The sequence below is a fragment of the Amphibalanus amphitrite genome, unplaced genomic scaffold, assembly GCF_019059575.1.
Source record: "Amphibalanus amphitrite isolate SeventyFive unplaced genomic scaffold, NRLGWU_Aamphi_draft 000694F_arrow, whole genome shotgun sequence".
Lineage (NCBI taxonomy): Eukaryota > Metazoa > Arthropoda > Thecostraca > Balanomorpha > Balanidae > Amphibalanus > Amphibalanus amphitrite.
In genome coordinates this window covers 127,085-149,251 of record NW_024882188.1, presented here as the reverse complement: position 1 = coordinate 149,251, position 22,167 = coordinate 127,085, and the positions used below count along the sequence as shown (strand labels likewise).

At 46.8% G+C, this 22,167-nt stretch overlaps 1 protein-coding gene across 8 annotated transcripts; it reads right to left on the bottom strand.

Moving 5' to 3' along the window:
* Positions 1-228: 228 nt before the first annotated feature.
* LOC122364727 (cystathionine beta-synthase-like) lies at positions 229-21,842 on the bottom strand. 8 transcript variants are annotated; one of them, XM_043335402.1, is made up of 13 exons: positions 21,392-21,514; positions 10,766-10,955; positions 9,991-10,097; positions 9,497-9,631; positions 8,721-9,029; positions 8,241-8,423; positions 7,702-7,832; positions 7,178-7,323; positions 4,421-4,423; positions 2,251-2,385; positions 1,770-1,854; positions 1,369-1,477; positions 229-1,130 (listed from the first exon to the last, which is right to left on the bottom strand). In XM_043335402.1, exons 2-13 carry the CDS (start codon positions 10,948-10,950, stop codon positions 1,006-1,008), a joined length of 1,653 nt encoding a protein of 550 aa, XP_043191337.1. In that variant the 5' UTR covers positions 10,951-10,955; positions 21,392-21,514; the 3' UTR covers positions 229-1,005. The 8 variants fall into 8 exon arrangements, with proteins under 8 accessions (XP_043191337.1, XP_043191340.1, XP_043191339.1 ...); XM_043335405.1 differs by having other exon boundaries at positions 10,766-10,979; positions 21,392-21,438; XM_043335404.1 differs by lacking the exon at positions 21,392-21,514 and adding an exon at positions 21,219-21,272.
* Positions 21,843-22,167: the final 325 nt, after the last annotated feature.

The window sequence follows — 22,167 nt, the reverse complement described above, 5'->3', positions numbered from 1 at the left end:
GATGGGTGACTCGGGATCAGTCTCAGCCAAGCTGTGCCAGGGAGTCGAATGACCAGCATACGGCTAGGAGAGAAATTTTAACTTTGTCTTCTGTGTAATAATTGGGACGCGAGAGATTGTTCTCTTCCTATCAGAAATAGGAATCGAAACTATTCGAAGCGGTCAAAAAGCACCCTGGCGCCTCTTATCCTACATGATTCCGCGTTTCATCACCGTCAAAGGCCAGTGTCCCACGACGTCATGGTTTATTGTCAGAGAAGGTGCACAAAAGGTGCATAGATTCCAGTTGTGGCACAAATTGAGACAACGCTTACAAACACACTGCGTACATACTCTGAGAATAAACCAAAATTGAGCGTCTCCAGTAAGGTACGGATAAAATTCGGGTCTAAAAACGACTAACAACACGGACAACGCCTAGCTCGAAATATGCGCCCATAAATTGACGTGGCAACAAAATAATATAGCGAAGTATGCAGGGTGCTCCCGTGTCGGTAAGACGACCTGCTGTATGAGCGCTGTACCGACCGACGGTATCAAAACCTCTCAAAACAAAGGTCCCAAGACGGGCGGTTCCCGTTCCCTGCCCAAAAGAAGCCGCAATTTTACTTGAGCAGAGTAGTAACAAGACAACAATGTGTGGTACCAATACGCGCTAGTGAAATTCTGAAAATAGCTGACGCTCTAAGAGCGGCTAGGGTGCGTACAAACGTTAAACGGCCAGTCAGATGGCGGGTGCGGGCGCAGAAAAGTCACTCGTTGCCTGAAAAAGACAGCACACACAGCCCTTCTCGTGTTTCTCCAGCAGTCATTTTCAACTGGCCAGCCTGGTCGCTGAGTGACCCAACCCGTTTAGCCAGCCCATCTGACATAAAGGTCAGATAGGCTCCATTTTGCACATGGCCGAAATAATATCATAGGACATGGCTGCAGCGACGCTCCGCGGAGCAGATGTTACTCCTACGATGCCGCGCTGTGGTACTGGCCAGTAGATAACTTGGCCACTCACTGGGTAGCTCCCGACGTCTTGGCTCGCTCCTCCTCTCCAGCCATGATGAAGCTGAGAAGGTCGATCTGAGTGACGATTCCGATGATCACCTGTTTGGTCTCCATGCTGTTCTTGCCCACGTCTGTTGGATAGGGACAGAGAGGGAGTCAGCGGATAACGCGGTGGTGTGTAAGGGATCGCCTGCGTTCGCCGGAGCAGTTTGGCCTAGGGAAAAGCTCCTTGCCTCTACATAGATGTAACCATCTGGGCTCACGGAGTTGCCAACGCTTACTTAAATAGAAAGTATTGATAAGACATCCTGACGGCTCAGGCGACTGGAGTTTGGTGGATATGGGACAAGGTGACGGTAATATACTCACATAGCTTCTGGTCGTGCACAATCAGCGCGAAATGGTCCTTCTGCAGAATTCGGGACAGTGTGCCCAGTGTCTTGTCCAGAGGCACCTTATGGAACTGGCTGTACAGCACCTAAAAGTCGAAATACGGGTTTCAAGGACAAGTAGTACCGAGTAACGCTGCTGGTAAACGTATGCATGGAATACCCATGGAACAAGATAGTAGATACCCACCAGGGAAAATTATACTTGGCCATCTGAAAGTTGGTAGAAATTGGTGCAAAACGCATCTGGTAGAATGACAGCAAAGTGAAAATTCATTACATACTAGAGATAACGCTTTGGCACGTTTAGCTATTTGGTTTCGAACATAGTTAAAAGAAAGCCGGCAAGTTGCTGCGACAGATTCGTCTTCTGTGTATTACCTGATCGACGGTGGATGACGGCTCGACGCGCCGACTGACGATATTCGCCATCAGAGATCCCAGTGTCACCATGCCACGCACTTCTCTGTCGGAACACACATCAGATACGTCACTATTATCAGTTCTGACGCTACATCAGTGACGTCGTTACAGAGGCACCCCACCGACTACCGAGACCTCACGATGAACTGACACGGCACATCAATATAAGACACATAAATCAAGTCAGAAGGCTACCTGACGTTCCTATACAGCATTCGACAGGGCAATCCAATATATGAGATCATATCGGCGCAACCTATGTTTACTCCTGACTTAAGAACAGCGGGTAACCGATGGCAGCAGGCAAACACGGGCGCACACCCACCCAACAAGTCTATCACGCTGCCTTGCCCAACGGCCGGTCGAACAAGCGATTTGTCATGCCAGCGCTCGTTGGCAACTTCGAAATAGCGAGGCCCGTCAAGACGACGCAACTTACCCGGCCTGATCCACGACGGGCAGCTGATCGAATCCCTCTCCGTTCATTATGTCGATGGCGTCCTGGCAGCTGACGCTGGGCAGAACCGTCATCGGCGCCGCCACGTCGAGCAGAGAGACCTTCAGGTTCGACCACCTGGCGGGGGTCGGAGGCGGACGTTAGCGGTCAGGGATTGGGGTCGGTGGTTGGCGGTGGGAGGTCAACCATTGGTGACCCGTCGGTGGTGGACTATGGCTCGGGCGCGACCTAGCAATCGGACCACGATCCGGCACAGCCAACAGATCGTAGGCGAGCCGAGGAACGAGTCTTAGAGTAGAGAGAGTAGTCGACACGCCACTTTTGTTTGGTAGGGGCGACGCCACGACTTCGTGTGAAAAGGCCATAGCCAGATTCTTCCGTAAATCGGTAAATGTAGAGTGTAGACGGAAATTACCATGTAGAAAAATCTTTAAACAAAAATGTATATACAAACAAAATAAAAAGCATATATGTATAATAAAAGCATATAACACTATGCAACAGGCATTTTGTTCCTGAGTAACGACTGATTTTTTTGGACTCATTGGGTCCCATTATAACCGAAATGGGCATTTGTTTTGATCTGAAAATGCTTTTCCGGTTTTCAGAGACGATTTTCTATTTTTGGCCCCGAAATTCGGTTTTTGGCCCACTGTGTCCGGTGTAATTCAGTAATCGACTCGCGGTAACTTTCATCGCCCTTCCTATGCCACAAGCTTTCGAATGATATCCGGTTTTGCATATTTGCGTGTAAAAATAACGTCATAAATCTATGTTAAAGTAAGAAAATATTGAAATTTTGTAAAAATTTGTCATTTTTTCGATTACATTTCAAAATAGAGAAAAAACTAAAGGCCCTATCCAAATTTTGAGCCCAGTTCCTTGAAGAGCATTCAATTTCCGTTCGGAAGGTACTATTTTAGTGCATTTTATCGGTTTACTGTGGCGTCCAGATTGAGTCACTTGAAAAACGGGCCCCCAGCCATTTCCATGACAATATGTGTTCAGTGCATGAAGAATCATTCTAACAAATGGAGGTACAGATCAAGATTCTGAGCGAGAGGACTGCTCAAAAGTAAGTTCCTGCGTGTGACCCGAGGTCACAAGGGGTCAACAACATGACCTCAGTTGACCCCTCGTTGATCCTATGGCGTTAACATACGTTATCAGGTTAATGCTATGTGATATGACTTAGGATATGTGTTTAGGTTAACTCAATCTGGACGCCACAGGAATCCGATAAAATGCACTAAAAAGGTACCTTCCGAACGGAAATTGAATGCTCTTCAAGGAACTGGGCTCAGAATTTGGATAGGGCCTTTAGTTTTTCCTCTATTTTGAAATGAAATCGAAAAAAATGTCAAATTTTTACAAAATTTCAACATTTTCTTACTTTAACATAGATTTATGACGTTATTTTTGCAAGCAAATATGCAAAACCAGATATCATTCGAAAGCTTGTGGCATAGGAAAGGCGATGAAAGTTACCGCGAGTCGATTACTCAATTACATCGGACACGGTGGGCCAAAAACCGAATTTTGGAGCCAAAAATTGAAAATCGTCTCTGAAAACCGGAAAAGCATTTTCAGATCAAAACTAATGCCCATTTCGGTTATAATAGGACCCAATGAATAAGAAAAATTCGGTCGCTTTCCAGGAACAGAAAATGTTTCATTTTTTGTTGCATAGTGTAATAAGATAAAGTAAAAGGATTTGGGAGGCATAATCCGTTTCATGAGGCACAGTCCCCAAATAATTTAAACTACAAAAATAAGAAGCATGCGTAGACAACACCGATATGTATTACACACAAAATCCCTAATCTCAGGACTAATCCATGTGCCCTTCCATAATTTATTACATCATTCTCCCAAATTATTACAGCCTGTAAGCCGTGTTCGGGTTGCTATTCACAGCCAGTCTGCTAAGCAGTGCGCTATGCAGCCAGTCTGCCGAGCGTGCATTAATCAAAGCCCCGCTATGTATGTTCGCGCCACCCGGTGGCCGGTATGTGCAAATAAGCCATGGCTGCGGCTGGCAGCGTGGTAACTAGAGGTGCTCAAGGGTGCCCCAAGTCATGACTAGCAGAGCGAAATAAAACTGGCCAAGCTGCGGACAGGCGGGTTGGCGGTGCGACCCAGACTGGCTTACCAGCTAACTCCGCAGCAGGGCGCGGCCGGGCAGACGGGTACGTCAGAGTACAGCACGAACACACTGGGTCAGATGGGGCAAAACGCGGTTCGAGGGTGCAACGCCACATGCTAGTATATTAGATGCAACATCCCGTGAACAGGCGTGGGATAACAGCTGAGATGAAAAGTAAAACGCACGGAAATTGGCGTCGAATGGACTTCATCAAAAAGGCACAAAGTACCATTACAGTACAATTAACGATGATAATACGCCTCTGGTCTGGTTTCATAGCTTTCATAACCCGGCAGGCGGTGGGCCTACCAGCCACCTTCCACGCGGTGGGGGGGGGGGGGCACTTTTTTGCCCCCCCCCCCCCGTATCTCCGAAACTACTGGACGGATCCGGAAAATTCAAACGGCGTTCGATAGCCCTGTCAAATTTGTCGAAGGAAACCAAATTTCATTGACCTCGGGGTCACCGATGACGTCACAGGTCAGGTCAAAGATAAAATGTTTCAACGTTCACAGGGCTTCTAGGGAAAGCGCTATAACACCGAGTAAAACGCATTTTGTCGAAAATCAGCGATAAGGCGTCAGTTGTCTAGTACATATGTTGCTATTAGAGGTCACTGGTCATACCAGTTCAGGTCACAGGTCAGGTCACCAAAGGTCACCAAGGGTCACCACATGAGCCCAACTTTACTAAGGTGATGTGATGCATGTTTTATGGCCAGTTTTTCATTTCCAACTCAATGGTGTTGGTTATAACTGCAGGGCTGCGGAGTCGGAGTCGGAGTCGGAGTCGGAGTCGGTCGGAGTCGACAGTTATGGCCGGAGTCGGAGTCGGAGTCGGAGTCGATTTTAGAAACCCGAGCCGGAGTCGGAGTCGGAGTCACCGAAAATCTGTCGACTCCGCAGCCCTGCTAGGTCTGCGGAGTCGGAGTCGGGAGTTGGAGTCGGTCGGAGTCGGCAATTCTGCCCGGAGTCGGAGTCGGAGTCGGAGCTGGTTTTTGAAAGCCGGAGTCGGAGTCGGAGTCGGAGTCGCCGAAAATCCATCGACTCCGCAGCCCTGGTTATAAGACCATCAGGTACGGTTTAGGTCACTTTCTGGTGGAGGTCAGGTCAAGGTCAGGTCAAAAAAAGGTCAAATTTCAAAGTTGATATTTTTGCATAAAATGGGTATCGATTCGATGCAGCTCGTCACGGGGAGTCTAATGGTGGTCTTTGTTTTGCGCTACGAGGTCTAGAATTGCTAAAAATTGAGTTTGAAAATTTGACGTCATCAATTTTGAACAGTTTTTTCGCTATAACTTGGCCAAAAAACGAGGTATCGATCTCAAATTTGGTATGTAGATAGAAGGCGGTAGGGACTATCACATATATTCCGGTTTTTTCGAAATTCAAAAAACTTTTTGGATTTTTTGGCTATTATATTCAAAAAATCTATTTTTTGATTTTTGGGGTCAAAATCCAAAAAATTCGAAAAACCGAAATAGCAGTTTTGTAGCCCTTTTGATTCCACACCTTTTATGTCTAAAACATTTTTCTGTATCTCTAAAGCTGTAGGCCTGACAGCTCTTCCCGCGAAACCTTTTTTTGGGTCGAAAATGGCAAAAATGACGTCACTCTTACGTCATTAGCGGCCAACCTATCATAGCCTTTGGAAAAATTTTTGGTCACCATGTGCGCTAGCTGCTCCCGGGAGGGTACTGAAAGTTTGGTGACGATCGGCGCAGCGGTTCTCGAGATATATCGAAAAAAGTAAAGGGGGGCAAAAAAATGCCCCCCCCCCACCGCCTGGAAGGATAAGGATGTAGAACTTTAACAAAGGGAAGTAAAAAAAAGAAGACAAAACAACGGAAAAACTGGAGTTGTCAGCTCATTCGAAATAAAAATATGATATTGTCACAAAATGTGATAATTAAGACAATTCAGAGAGACGTATAATTTAGAATGGTCGGGCTTGTGCACGCGTGCGTTTTCGTCACACCAGCAGATGCGTATTGCGTAAACGTACGGTGATACGCTAAACCCGCTCTTTGTTTGAAAGGGTCCCTAAAATGACTTTTTTAGTGAGATACGTGTATGTAGTCAATGTCAAATGCAACAAACACGATTTTACCAGCATTAGCCTACGCGCAGTATCTTACGCTGAAATTATGCGTAATATTGTAGCTCAAAGCTTTCTGACATTTGGAGGCGGATTTGGAACAGACGTTCAATACAAAATCCGTTTGTAATGTGGTTGTTCAGTCATGCACCTGTGACCATTTTCCTCGCATCTGACCGAAATCATTCCGCACTCAAAACAGATTAATCGCATGCCAGCCGTGCTTTATAGAACCAAATCTTACTTAGACATACTTGATTGTCACCCAAATTTAGTGTTAAGTAGTAAATCAGGCGTATCGTCGTTAATATCACCATACTCATTACATAAAAAACTGCATCAAGTTCGGCATAGCGTTTAATATATTTTATTCTTGTTAGACACCTCACGGCTCACACCAATAAAGACCTCCCGGTTAGGTACCACAGAAACGAATGTTAACCACACCACTTTTGTCTCGCCCATTCTCTAGACATACATTAGTCCAGCTAATCCAGCATTCAACCACACTTGACCTAGCAGCCCGAGCCTTCCTTCCCCGCCACCTTTGAGACACCCACAGCGACCCACGCTCTCTCTCTCTCTCTCTCTCTCTCTCTCTCTCTCTCTCTCTCTCTCTCTCTCTCTCTCTCTCTCTCCCTCTCTCTCGCTCCCCCGCTCTCTCACCAGGTATCCTTGTCGGTACTGACTGTGCCGTCAGTGAACTGGCGCTCCGCCATCCAGTCGTCGTCGACGAACTTTGTCATGTAGTTCCGCACGCTGTCGGGTAGAATGACCACCACGCGCGCCGAGGCCGGCAGGTCCTTGGCCAGCTACGTGGGAGGGAGAAATGGTGGGAACTCAGTATCGCTTGAATGGGCAAAACTACAGTGACGGGTGATAGCACACGATACATCAAAGACCAACGAGGAAGAGAAACGTGCATAAAGACTTGCCAGTGATGGTAATGATTCTCCCTCGGTTCGAGCAGAGGTCCCTTGCCTACCTTATAATGAACAGTATATCATGACGCCACAAACCAGCGGTTTGTCCAGATATTGGTTTACCGAGTAGAGTAAATACGCTACTTCACCGCCTCGTCTAGCCTGGTAGTACTGACACCCAAGATTACTTTACTACTCTGACATCCACATTACCCTAGACGGGAATTACGAAAAGGAGAGGGAATGAGGGACCATCCAGTCAGGTACCTGCATTGCTGACCAGACGGCCGAGCCGCTGCTGCCGCCGCACAGCAGCCCCTCCTCCCGGATCAGACGGCGGCACATCAGCAGAGATTCCTTGTCGCCGCACTTGATCCACTTGTCTATCACGGACTTGTCTGAAAAAAAAAAACAGCGGCGATCAGTGGACGGGTGTCGGAAACAAAGCATACTATAGATTCACCGAGTTAAACAGCGAAATAGAAATCCAATGTCAGGATCCGACAAAGTAAAGGAAATATATTATTGCTCCAGTTTCTTAGCCTTGACCCTAAAAGCTGAAATCCTTCCGAAGCAAACGTTAAAGCCAAATACAAAAGACCTTTCACAAAAAGCAAGACATGGTTCAGCGATATCCATCCATGCTTCAAAAACATTGAACCCTGCTTATTACTGAACGATTACTGAGTCAATGAAAGCAAAACCATACTAAATGCCTGCCAGCACTATCATCATAACATCTCCAGAATAGCGTACGGACCTTGACATATCCCTCCCCCCCCCCCCCCCTCAAGTACCTCACTCACCGAGCACCGTTGGGTAGAAGTCGTATCCGATGCCCTCCACCTCGTAGAACTGTCCCTCGACCACCTCGTCCGGCTCGTGCGCCAGGATCGAGCCGTGCGGGTCGACCCCGACCACTGTGCAGTTGACGCCGGCGTCGCGCATCTTACGGCCCACCCCGGATACGGTGCCGCAGGTACCCGCGCCTGGGAATGATACACAGGAGTGTCAGTGGTGCGAGTGTCAGTAGTAGGAGCACGCGAGTACCCCACTTGACAAAAATGGCCAATGGTCGATTGCCGTGTGGAATGAGGAATCCTACAAAAATCGTAAGTTTCTGACAAAGTTGAGGCGAGTCAGCAAAAGAGTAACACAGAGCAATAACTTCGGGAATGCACTTGAACACCAGTATCAGTCTGACAACATATAGCTAATCGCGCCAAGGCGATCAGCGTCCAACGCATGTGGCCTCATTACCAACAAATCTCTCGCCCCCTCCTTACCGAGCACCACCATATCGACACGTCCATCGCACTGGTGCAGAATCTCCTCCGCGGTGGTATCGTAGTGAGCCAGCGGGTTGCCCGGGTTACGGTACTGATCCAGAATAATGGCGTCCGGTATTTCCTTCTGCAGTCGCTGTGCCACCGAGATGTGGCTCTCAGGAGCGTCCCACGAGGCGGATGTGGGCGTGCGCACAATCTCGGCTCCCAGCGCGCGCAGCACTGCCACCTTCTCGTTGGACATCTTCTCCGGCATCACGATGATGGCGCGGTAGCCCTTGACGGCGGCGGCCAGCGCCAGACCGATTCCTGGGGGCGGGGAGGGGTTAAACGTGAAATAAAGCCGTGAGCAGGCAGCTCCGGACAGCTGCGGGTAAAATATCGCATTATGTTGCAAAACTGATTTAAATGGACGGGCATTCTAAACTCTCATTCCGATCAGTTTCGACGCTTGACAGGTGCAAATGACATATATAAAATGAATAATACAGATAAAATGGTAGCAATAAAGCATTGAAGCATTCCGGTACGTTTATTTTATGCTATCCCCTCTAAAACAATCCATAAAATAAGCATATTTCATAAAATCATTACGTTCCATATACAGCAACACTACCAGTTCAAGACTCATCGGTATCACTAAACAGACAGGACAGCGCACACCTGGGCGTACTGCTTGTCAGTCCTGCCGTCATATCCTTTATAGTACCCGTCACGGCAGCTGTCACCGTAGTCCCACGCGCCCACAACCGCCCCCCCCCCTCCCCCGCCCGCACCTGTGTTGCCCGAGGTGGGCTCGATGAGTGTCGAGCCGGCCTTGATGAGGCCGTCCCTCTCGGCATCCTCGACCATTCTCAGGGCGATACGATCCTTGACACTGCCACCGGCGTTGAAGAACTCGCATTTGACCACTGTCGCAATGTGGGATGGAAAAAAGGCCGGGTTACTTTCCGGGGAACGTGCAAGGGATAATACGCAGACGGACGGAAACAAACTACACGGTTTCATCACTCGCTGGGCCAGTCTAGTTGCTGAATACATATTTGGCCTGAAGCGTCAATTACGCTACGGAAAATCCAGCAGCGTTGATATAAGTGTATCTTGAGAAAAGAGCAGAGTGCTCGGTATTAATGCCAACATAAGGCGGCTAAAAATGCAGCCTTTACATAAGAGTTTCTAGCAAAAATCCAGCAAAGCGGCACCATATGTTCTACAATGATAGAACACGACTAAAATGCCACTAAAATCTAAAATCAAGCAGATAACTCACAGACTTCGCACTTGATACCGAGGCTCTGCGGGATTTTGTTCAGCCGCACCATTGGTGTTCGGCCGATCTGGTGTAAGATGTTCGGCATGATCTTAACCTCATCTCGGCTGAAAAACAGATGGTATTCCACATGAATAGAAAGTGACACATCATACGAGTGGTGGGATAAGCTCGGGGCCGTTATCAAAACATGTAAGCGTCAGAGTTACATATTGTTTATGAAGGAGCGTTAACAAATGAACATACTAGCGATTCCAATAAATACCGCTGTCCTACACTGCTCCAACATTTAAACTGCTCAGCAGTGAAAGGTGAGACATTGAGGAAGTCTGGTTTATATTGTATACATTGTGAGTTAGGCAATGACAACCAGCGTATGTGACGTAACGGGGCTTCACGGTGTTGTCGGTGCCAAGTGGTACATTTCCACTGCCAATTGGTCTGGATATGAAAGTAGTTTTCCACTTGGAAAAACCATTACCGATCGGCTGTCCATCGAAAAATAAGCAAATTATATGACAGTATGGCTAGGTCGGCCCAGAAAAGCATAAGTAAATTTCGAAAACTAAGTCAAATTTATGCATGTCTTGGGAACAAAGCGCCCGATAAGTGCGAAAATCCACAACTGAGACCTGTTAAGGATGATGCCAGTGCCACATATTACAATTGGGTCAGTTCTGTATGTATGTACAGCTGCGACTCTACTATCTCGACTGTATAGCACTCAGCTCACGAAACAGCCCCCCCCCCTCCCCCGGGCGCACATTGTACTCACACGGGGCACTTGCTGTGCGGGCTGTCAGAGACGGGCGCTCCCGGCTTCCATTTGCACTTGGACGGCAGGTCGGGACGCACAAAGTCGGCCGGATCCAGCGAGTGGCTCGACAGGGTGCGGCTGCGCCGTCGCAGTCCATTCGGCTCCGACGGCGGCACTGTCGGCGTCGGCGGCATCGGCGCCATCCTCTCTGTAACGGCAGGGGCACAAGAGGCTGCTGAGAGTGGTAGAGGTGGTGGAAGCAGGGGAAGTGGACGGGTGCTCGGCTGTCAGTCAGCTACTGCGGGGAAGACTGCTTTATGATTTCGTAACTGAAGAGGAAGTCAATGGATGGAATTTCATCCATTTCTCTTTGCACAAATGACAAAGTTCATTCTAAACAGTCTCAAAATCGCTTTAGTAGTCACTAGTCGTTATTGGCTACCTGGTTGGAAATTGGGACATTCGAAATCTCCGCACACATTTGAGGCAATGCGACGTCTAACTTCATGAACGTCCAGAAACCGTTTACTGCCCAAACATTTAATAAGGCCTTTCTAAAGACATGATCTTAACTGTCGTGTTTTCATCTGAATATGAGTGATAAATCAACTGACGTTCAGTTCATTATTAAACTCTTCGGTCAGGTAGTCACCTTGATCTAATGTGAAATTTTCGAGATTACCTTTACCTTTAGAGTCGGCAATAAACTCAGCGGCTTACGAGCGTGCCTGCCGAGACCAACAAAATGCTACCTCGCCTGACTTTAGGCACGCCAACGGTACATCCGAGCTAGAATCGGAGCACTAAGGCCCACGGAGTCTGGAATTCAATCACTGCCCGCGGCATTACGGCGCTATGTTATACCCGACTGTACACATGCACGGCCATTGTAAACAGGAGCACCCAGTCTGGAAACCGGACCCTCGGAGTCGATCGGAGCACGGCGGTCCTTACCAACGATGCCTCCCAGCGCGAGCAGAGCCGGCGACTGTCACCGACGACCGCGTGGTGAGCGACTGAGCCGGCGAGCAGAGCCAGAGGCCGCTATCCAAACACAGGCCACTGCACTCAGGGGGCGTGGATACCGTCCAGGAGATAGCCGAACTTTGGTCCGGGACTCAATGGAGGTGCAAAATACAGAGCGTAGGTCGCCATACGAAAACGGCCTATTTATCATTTCACTGACCAAATCAAAATCTTTACTAGGCAAAGGGCAGGAGGAAAAAAGACAGACGACTCAAATGGCCAATTGGTTGGCTCGAGCCTCGAGGATCAGGATTGCCTATGAACAATACTTATTTTGTTCAACGAACAAAAGTTTTCCTCATCGAAGCAAGCCGCCAAAATGCTCATAGCGGAGAGGATGACTATAACGTCCTGTATCTGTCAATTCATTGAGCAGCCATTACTCCATGTGCGGGACATGAGGGAATTACACGTCAGAAGCCGTCACCATGACATCAGAAACCGTAAGCATGACATATGCAAACCTGTAAACACTAGACTCAGCATTCTGAGAACGGTCTCCGACCGCCCCCGACGTCTCGCTAGTCAGCACCTCTGCCTGTGTTTACGATATGCTCGCGAGGAGCCATTCGTCAAGCGGACACGCCTCCCACAGCTGTTCGCATCACGCCACATCCTCTGCTGAGCGCGCCTCACAGGCCGAGACCCCCGTCCTGTCGGTGACGTTTACACACCGGCCGCATGGCACGCGGCGGATCGTCTGTTCTATGTGCAGAGTACAGCTGCACTTGGACGTCCTCATTTAGAGCGGGTCAAAGAGTATGACCATGGATAAACTATTTAATAATTAACGTTACCAGCCAGGCCCCTGGTCCGCAAATACCCCACATGGTCCGCAAATATCCTGCAACCTCTCCAGCCGAGAGATCCTGGTCTGAATGCTTCATTTTGCAATTTTCAGTCCTACCGACGGCCGACACGGGCCAGTCTTCACCGCGCTGCACTGTGCCTTAACCCGCGCCCCGCTGGGCTATTCAGCCATACGCGCCCTGCTGGCGGGGGGGGGGGGGCAGATTCTGCCCCCCCCCCGTCTAACTTCCGAACCGATGGTCGTAGGAAGACGGGGAAAACGGCAATCGAAAGCTCTCAACAAGGCGAATCTTAAGAGCCCAATTTTTTTTTGCTTAAGTAGGTCAGAGGTCAGGTCAGGTCAAGGTCAGGTCAAGGGTACAAAATGTAAGTTTCTACATTATCGGCCTTGCACCGTAGTTGCCAAAGAATGGACTGAGACTGATTGCCCAAAACGTGTTCTTAGGCTACCAAGACACTATTCGTTGCATACAATATCATTCAAAGGTCAAGGTCAAGGTCAGGTCAGGTCAGGTCACCAAAAACAAAATATAGAAAAGGGCATGTGCGACACATGTTTTATGGGTCATTTTATTCATATAATTCAATAGGCAGACTCAATAAGTGATATGGGCCACCTCTGGATGAATTTCAGGTCGAGGTCAGGTCAAGGTCAGGTCAATTGAGGTCAAATTTTGAAGTTGATCGTTAAGGCATAAAAAGGTGTCTATCTGATGTAGTTTTTTTTTGCGGCGAATCGAATGGTGCTATTTTGTTTCCGTGCGAGGTCTAGAACTTAAAAAAATCATATTTCAAAAATTTTGTGTGTCTTGACGTCATACAATTTTGAATAACTCCCACATTTTTGAACCGATTCTTCTGAAAATTGGTATGTAGGTGCACATAGACCACTTCTCTAATATGTTTAGGTTTTTTGATACACTCGAAATTTTGGATTTTATAATTATTTTCCCAAATAGTCAATTAAAAAAAAAAATTGGGCCAAAATCCAAAATTTTCAAAAAACCGAGATAGCCATTTGATAGACAAAGTTGAATCACGTATAACCTCTTTTGTTACGTCTTGATTCCTTTTAAACTGAAGATGTTAGCGGCGTTTGAAATTTTGCCGTTTTTTGGGCGAAAATGGCGAATATGACGTCACTAAAACGTATTTTCTCAAAAAAATTTCCAACCGATTTCGCTCAAATTTTCAGGGAACGTGTCAAATTGATGTATAATAAGGTACTGAAAGTTTCACGTCGCTGGCGTAACGTGTTTAGAAGTTATTGGCGAAAAACGGGAGGGGGGGGGCAGATTCTGCCCCCCCCCCGCGGGGCGCGGGTTTAAGAATACCAAAGGAGGAGAAAAGGACTGCTTTTGTTATACTGACTTTTCATTTGGGAACACTTTCCTGCTGGGTAAAGCTATTTTGGTCAAATGAGATTAGTTCAGAGGTGGAAGGATCCTAGAATTACATAAAGGGGAGGACACTGGTCTGGTCTGGGCAGCCACCATGGTGTGCCCATAGTGAAGGACAGGGCACTCAGGTGTGCTAAGGTCAGCCCATCACATGCATGTGATGCTCACATGTGAGCATGTGAGCATACTCCTGAGGAGGAGCCTGCAGACTGCAAAGCAGGGCTGCGGAGTCGGAGTCGGAGTCGGTCGGAGTCGACAGTTGTGACCGGAGTCGGAGTCGGAGTCGGAGTCGATTCTAGAAACCCGAGCCGGAGTCGGAGTCGGAGTCACCGAAAATCTGTCGACTCCGCAGCCCTGCTAGGTCTGCGGAGTCGGAGTCGGGAGTTGGAGTCGGTCGGAGTCGGCAATTCTGCCCGGAGTCGGAGTCGGAGCTGGTTTTTGAAAGCCGGAGTCGGAGTCGGAGTCGCCGAAAATCCATCGACTCCGCAGCCCTGCTGCAAAGCATGGCAACAGAGTCAACACCCACCAGCTGGTGTGACCAGTCTTCAGCAGACAGCAACCCACACCAGGCAAGGCCTAAAACTAATTCACAAAATTTAGAAATGTTGATTTTTGATGTGTAAAACTGCAATAAAAGGTCAATTTTCCCTGGTCAATTTCTTACAATCATTTTCATGAAAAATGTGCCAGCATAGCAGTCCAGCATGGCACCATGTTAGGAGTTAGGAGTTGGACCCACAAAGCCTCATGAGAAATTGGCACTGCATTCTAGCAATGGATGCTTGTGACCATCAAACCTGGAATGGAATCTGAAGGGATGATGATAAAGTCTAGAGAATAGATCAGAGGGAATTGAGAGGCGAGACACAGGCCTGATCAACCTTTGAATCAATCCTTTCATCTGTCCTTGGGCACAGCCTTGCCTGATATCCTACCCTACCCTAGAGATGCCTTCAGTCTAACTTACAAGCTACAAGGCCCACGGAATTGAAATAGCACCAGCATGCATACAATGGATACTATGTTAGTGACATGCCTAAGGACCCTGTTGCCCACAATTTCTTTTTTCCATCAGGCAGCTGCCAGCCTGCTAGTGTTTCTTGGCTTCTCATTGTTAAAATTAATATGGTCTGTGTGGTTCAAATGATGGTGGAGGCCAAGAAAGGCCAGCAAGGAACACTCATGCATAGCAAAACAGCTGACAGCACATGTCACATGATGAAAAATCAGTAGGTTAGGTAGGTACAGGTCTCGCGGGTTTTAGCGGTAGGTCGCTCGGCGAGCGGGAGGGCAACCAGTTCCGCCTCTGTATCGGTGACCATTTGCTTCGCCCAGTTACTCGCGAGCGCGTACTACGGCACATAGTAAAGTGGGGAGGGAAGGGTCAGAGTGGCAGCCTGCGTAGAGGCTAGAATCGGTTTCTATCGTCTGGGCCGGCAACACGGCATGCGGTCAGGGGACGGGGAAAGGTCAGAGGTCACACACAATGTGCAGTACCGCGTCCCGTCCTCTCTGAGTGCTGACCAGCTAACCAGCGCACGACCTCGGCCGTTGGCCAATCGGCATTGAACGGTCAAGGCCACCCGTAGCCATGGGGCGGGGTGAGCCGGCAGCGTGCCGATTCATACTTCATAGGTAGACGTTCAAAGTTTTAGCCGCTTACCATTGAGGCCGGGAGACGACTGTAATATTATTTCTTGGGAGCAATTCTGTCAACCCGCGCCCCGTTAGGGTCTCCCGAGCATCGGTCCCTTGGGGGGGGGGGGCATTTTGCCCCCCCCCCCAAAGATCTCGAGATCACGCAAAATAACGACAAGCAGCAAACGGTGTTTGATGGCCCCAACGAGGAAATACCTTTTGGCTCAATTTCATTGACATCGGTCAAACCGATGACGTCACAGTTCAGGTCAAATGTCGAATTTTCACCGTTTACAGGTATTTCAAGAAATGTGTTGTAAAATGGAGTAAAATGCATGTCATTCATCGATATGGAGTCGATGAATGACAATTTTCGATTGGGAATTGTTCGTCAAACACATATTTTGCTATTTGGGGTCACTGATACCTACCAGGTCAGGTCACAGAGGTCAGGTCACTGAGGGTCACAATATGAAGATAACTATTATGTGATGCATGTTTTCTGGTCCATTTTACATGACAAATGCGATTATGCGGGTCAGGCAATCCTTGGGGCCAATTTGGGTTATTTTCTGGTGAAGGTCAGGTAAAGGTCAGGTCAAATTAGGTCAAATTTCTAATTTGATATTTTTCATAAAATGGGTATCGATTCGATGCAGCTCGTCACGGGAAGTCTAATGGTGGTCTTTGTTTTGCGCTACGTGGTCTACAGCATTTTAGGCGCAATTTCAAAAAGTCAAAGACCAAATTCAAAACGTTCACGTGCATTTTGAATGTAAACTTTTTGAATTTGGTCTTTAAATTTTTGAAATTGCGCCTAAAAAGGTGTAGATGAATTGTTAAAAATTTAGTTGAAAATTTGACGTCATCAGTTTTGAACAGCCTTTTCACTATAACTTGGCCAAAAAAGGAGGTATCCATCTACAATTTGTTATGTAGATCGAAGAAAGCAGGGACTATCATATATGTTCCGTTTTTTTTTTACTCGGAAAAAAACTTTTTTATTTTATAACAGACCAATTTTTCCATTTCGGGGGTCAAAAGCTCAAAAGTTTGAAAATCCCAGATTGCAGCTTTGTAGCGTCGTCTTTGCTCTACGCGACCAGATAGAGAGCTTTGAAGTTGCTTGTTAACTGAAGCTATTGTGAGCGTTTCAAGATTTATTTTGCTCATTTTTGCTCGAACATGACCTCAGTTTGACCCCAATAACTCCTGACCTAAGTTAAGCTAAGACTTGAAGTTCTGTGTGAAGGTGTCAAATTGATGCCCGGGAAGCAATTGAAAATTTGGGCGGGGCTGCGCGCCGCTGTTTTCTTGCTATTCAGGAAAATACACAGGGGCTATATTGCCCACCCCCAAACGGGGCGAGGGTTAACCGTGACCTGCTGAGGCTGGAGGTCGTTTCACAACAAACTTTTGATTTCTGCCGCACTATATTTCCAAAACGTCACAAAACTGACCAAGAAATATGTTGCATGAATGAAATTGCAGTATTATTATAAAGGAAACTAGGCGTAAAAGTTTAAGTAACATCACTGTATGCTGATTTTTTGCGTTATTTTTAGAACAAAATCGATGTAAGCCACTAAAAAGCAAAACATAACATTGTTTATATAGGAATATGCTATAACTCGCACCCATATCGGCGTTTTCGCAGGCACTTACGTTTGGGCGGGGATGGATCAGGCCCCACAGTTGATCGGCTTTTGATCAAACTAGAGCTTCTTGAAAAGAAGGAGCATGTTGCACGTGACGAGAGGAAGCCGATGATACCCAATTTATAGATCATAGGTCATTCGTTGATCATAGGTCATACGTTGACCTTCCAAGTCAGTTTAATGACCCAATAGTCTGAAGTAGTGACCTCGCCTTTATGCCATGTGACCGGAAACCGGCAGTTAAACAGCAGATATTCTAGGGGCGCGGAAACCTTGAAGATTAGCTGTGCCGCAATGTCATTCCTAGTGGTTTTGAACCAGGGCCCTGTTCGGTCGCTGTTTTTATATCAGCGTGCTGTCGGTGTTCCCCATATAAGGAAGTATTGCTGGCGCGGCTTGGCCTCTCATTGGTCTAACGAATAGACCACTTGAATTCGACCAATGAGGAGCCAAGAAGCAGCAGCATGGTCGCAGCCTGCTGATAAATAAATGGGGTGCGAACAGAGCTCTGGCTATAGATTGGCTCCATGCGCTCCGCAGATCGGCAAATTTGTAGTTAAGCAGCCCTGAAGGCACCGGCCAAGTTCCTGCGCTGGTCCCGGCCAAATAAGACATAAGGGACCAAACACAATTTCACTTGTTGGGACGTTTCTAATCTTAAGTCTAGAAACAAACGGTTAATGAGACCTGACACGCCGAATTCTGGCCTATAATGGGCTCTAGAAACTGGTCACAGATCAAAGATCATTTTGGTCAGGGTCATTAAATTTTCAGGGTAGGTGTAAACTTTCAATTGCAGATGGCCTGGACTTATCCTGACTCCTAGTCCTGACCGCATAGGTATTTATTTACTTATGGTGAAAAAAATAACTTACGACACTGAAAGCTTCGCTGCTATCCGCCACTATTTACGCGAGTTATTCAGGAAAAACCAAGGAGAGGGGTTCATTTTATCACCCCTAATAAGAAGTAGGATTTCCATTAAAAATAAATGGTAACATCGATAAATAACATCTCCTGTATATTTCTCAATTTAATATGATGAGTTCTTCGCAATGTTAATAAATGCTTATTAGGTAAGCAATATTGTAATTTGATCATGGCACGACACTTTCCATTCTATTTTATCCCGTTAGTTCTAGCCCCTCTCGCCTGCCACTCCCCCCCCCCCCCCCACATACACACACACCACAACCACTACCACCAAACCGGCTGAGTTGGCTGAGGCGAGCGCCTCCCCTCCCTTCATGTCAAACAGCGCCTGGCTGTCGTGACCTCTGGCCTCACCGCCCGAAGGCTCGCCCGCTGTCCAAGGACGCCGTGCGCGGGCCGCAGTGATAGCCTCTGCCGAGTCCCGCCTCTATCCACCGTTCACCACGCGCTGGATTCATTCATGCCTCTGTGTTTCAGCGTCCTACCCGTTGGGTGGCACCACTGTAGTCATAGGCGACTGCAGGGAAGCCGCGGTCAGAATGCCCCAAACAGCGAATTTTAAGGTTTTCTTTTAATTTCTCCGAAACTAGCCGGCATAAGATCAAACCTTTTTCCAGGATCTTGGAAGGGAGCTATACGAATAAATCGGTCACATCTTCAAGCCTACAAAGCTGAAGACGAAAAAGATATGGCCGGAAAGGCAAAACCTACGCTTAAAACCCACGGGACCTGTACCTACTGTTACTCACTACTCAGGATTGGTAGAACACAGAACAGGAGCATAGAGAAGCATGGCAAAAGTTTCAAATATGTTACAGTTTTCTTGTAGCTGATATTCTCATGAATTTTGTGTTACCAAAATTCACTTGGTACAATTGGTACTTAGTTATTCTGAACCCTATTTGTCATACTTAAATAAATGAGATTAAAGGGACTATCCCACCTTTAACATGGGGTTTGAGTTGAGATAGCCAAGTTTGCGGCGAGGTTCAGAAACCACTATCTATCTTGGTTGCAACCCCCGCGGCCTATTGGTGTTGAAGAAATTCGTTCCCTTCATTTGAAAATGGGCCTTGTACAAGGCCCTATCTTCAACATGGAGCGACCGTTAGTGTGATGTCACCTCGTTTAGTCATTCTGATTTAAATGGGTTTGTTCGTTGAAAAATCGCTTAAAACTTGGTCTGAACTTTGTTGTGATGCCTACAGAGTAAAAAGAATCAGCTTTATGGCAGTAATGTGGCCTGGGGAAGGAGGTAATTTTGGGCTGTGACGTCACATATTTGAAAGTTTGTGTTTCAGTCGGGCGCACTGTGGTATCTCCGATTCATTTATGGAGACGTTTCTATTATTGGAAACGTTTCCAATTTTGACTACTCTTCTGTTCCAAAAATGGAAACGCTCGTTCCATAAATAGAAACGCTAACATCTCCGCACATATTTTCTTGCCAAGGGTGGCTGGATTCGATGTATAACAACTGTTTCACGTAAAACAAGCTCAGATACACCAAAAGCACTTGTCTTCTTGCATGGAAAGCTGTCGTATGCATTAAAATTCACGTCTTTAAAATACTCCTGAATCGTATCCATTTATGGAGACTTAGTTTCCAAAAATGGAAACGCCGATGTTCCAAAAAGAGAAACGCTGAAGTTCAAATGTGTGCAAACTTAGCTTAAATGTGTTTTTAAAATTCACATGCAACTAAAAATTTGATGTTTTGGGACTGGTTTAGCATCTCGGCTCTCGGCAGTTACCTTGGACGTCGGGTTCGATAATAATACCTTACGTGCCGCAACTTGAGCACATTCAAAAGTCAACTAAAACTAAGATTTCCCAGAAACTACTGGACAGATGTGGTCCAAAGTGGGCAATACATAAAGCATAGATATCATTTCAATATATAAAATTAATATCAATGTTACACATGAGCTAGAATGAATAAATTCATCGTCAGAATACAACGGTATTTGGTGTGACGACGGTGCAGACCTTATTTCCATCCTGCTTTTTACGTATTTGCACGGAGATTTACGTTGATCCGAGCCTACGATCATATTCAGCACATTTGAAATATCATAAAATGCCCACTTAAGTCTCCAAATAGGGCTTTGCAACAACTTTCATGCGATTTAATCAAAGATTGACGACCACCAGGCCGCTGGTACACCGGAAAACGCAGCGTGAAAATGAATGAAAAACTGAAGTTCCCGGTGATGTGGTTGTTCCAATCAATGGGTCAGTCTTTCAGTAGTCTGTTAAAAACGTTATTTTTTGTTCAAAACATTCATAAATGTTATTATTTTCGATTAGAAAAACGTGTGAATTTTTTATCACGTCAACATGTTATAAGCATCGCCTCGTTCGTCAACTTTCGGTTTTCTGATCGGAAAGTCGGAGAACAGTAACATAAACTAGAATGCTGGCTGTCGATTGGTGGCATCCTGCGCATGCCAAATTGCACCAATCAATGCCCAGTTTGCTTTAAAGGTAGCGATGCTTACAGCGTCTCCATTTATGGAACAGATCGTTTCTATTTTTGGAAACGGCGTATCCATTTTTGGAACATTGTTCCAAAAATGGAAACGTTTCCATAAATGGATCGGAAATACCACAGTGTGCCCGACTGGTTTGGAATATGGGAAGCCTAAGATGTTTAATGAAAAATAAATGCCAGAACCGTGTTCCTGGTCATCCAATCTATAAAGTCGGGCACAATTTAACTGGTTTTAACAACATTTTAGAAGGTGGGATAGTCCCTTTAAGCTAAAATAATTTCAAAAAAGAAGCAGGAAGATGAAACATCTTACTGAATTCAACCTTAATTTGAACTCAAACTATCACAAAAAACTGTCCTGCCATTCTGCAGCAAAATCCCCCGCTCCGACATCATGTTTGGAAAGCTCCGTCCCTTCCTCCGGCCAATGATGCCCACTGCACATGTGTCATGGAATAATATCCCATAATATTTTATGGTGAACCAGGCGCCTTATAACCAGTTAAGCTTACCAGAAATTCTACTTTGAGGCAGGCAGGGCCAAGGGGCAGGGCAGTCGATGCTGACTGGAGCAATTGCAACTTAATTGTAATGGGAGGAACACATGCTTCCCTGGTTCTCCCTATCCTACATCTCTATAGTACTTTTCAACTACAAAACCCTCTACTAAATGGAGCAAACTTACCCTCTTCAATAGGTAGATACTTGCTCAAAAATTCAGCCTCAGCACAAACAGTCAAAAGATCAAACTGCAAGCCGGCCGCGTTCAGTAATTTTACCAGACGTGAGCCTGTTCTTTACCCGCACGCACTACTGCGAGCAGGACCATCCGTACATCAGCACCAATCACGACCCGTTATTAGCGTTTTTAAGGCGATCTCCCGAGAGAAATGTGCTGCTCGAGGTCTGCTTGAGTTCTATAGCCCCGGGTTTAGTGTGTCACGTGGTCTTTAAAGTCTAGTGCAAGTTTATGCAAAACTCACGCATTTGAATGTAATACAACTGATGCATTTAGCGTCAGACATTAAATAAATACTGTTTGTAAACAACACGATTAGTGATTTGTTTACGACCTCTTCACCCATTAGCTCCACCATAACCCCAAAGTCACATGGTTCAATTCACGTGGCCTACCTGCTATTGAGCAGGGGGATGTCGTCCCGGTTCTCCCCATGTATTATTCGCCAATCAGCTTAACACTACCAGTGACGTCACTGGTGGACTGCCAATCGGGGCCGGCCGGCCGGCCGGGCCCGTGGAAGGCCAAACGCAGACGTTTTCAGAAAAGCGTAAGCCGTATAGATACAGTCGTGGATGGAGTTTTGCTGTAATTCGGCTATCCAAGAGTGCGTCAGGGTACCAGGACCCGGATAAAGGTCATAGTGAACCGCCATCTGATAAAACCCGCTCACGGCTTAGCAGCCGACTTCGACCCTTCGCCCTCGTAAAGCACAAAGGCTT

Bases quoted from the DNA above. Each gene is read 5' to 3' on its own strand.
- LOC122364727 (XM_043335402.1), bottom strand. From the start codon at position 10,950: ATGGCGCCGATGCCGCCGACGCCGACAGTGCCGCCGTCGGAGCCGAAT. The intron at 9,632-9,990 runs GTGAGTTATCTG...ACATTGCGACAG, and splicing joins CGGTATCAAGTGCGAAGTCT to TGGTCAAATGCGAGTTCTTC. The intron at 7,833-8,240 runs GTGAGTGAGGTA...TTTTTTTTTCAG, and splicing joins CTTCTACCCAACGGTGCTCG to ACAAGTCCGTGATAGACAAG.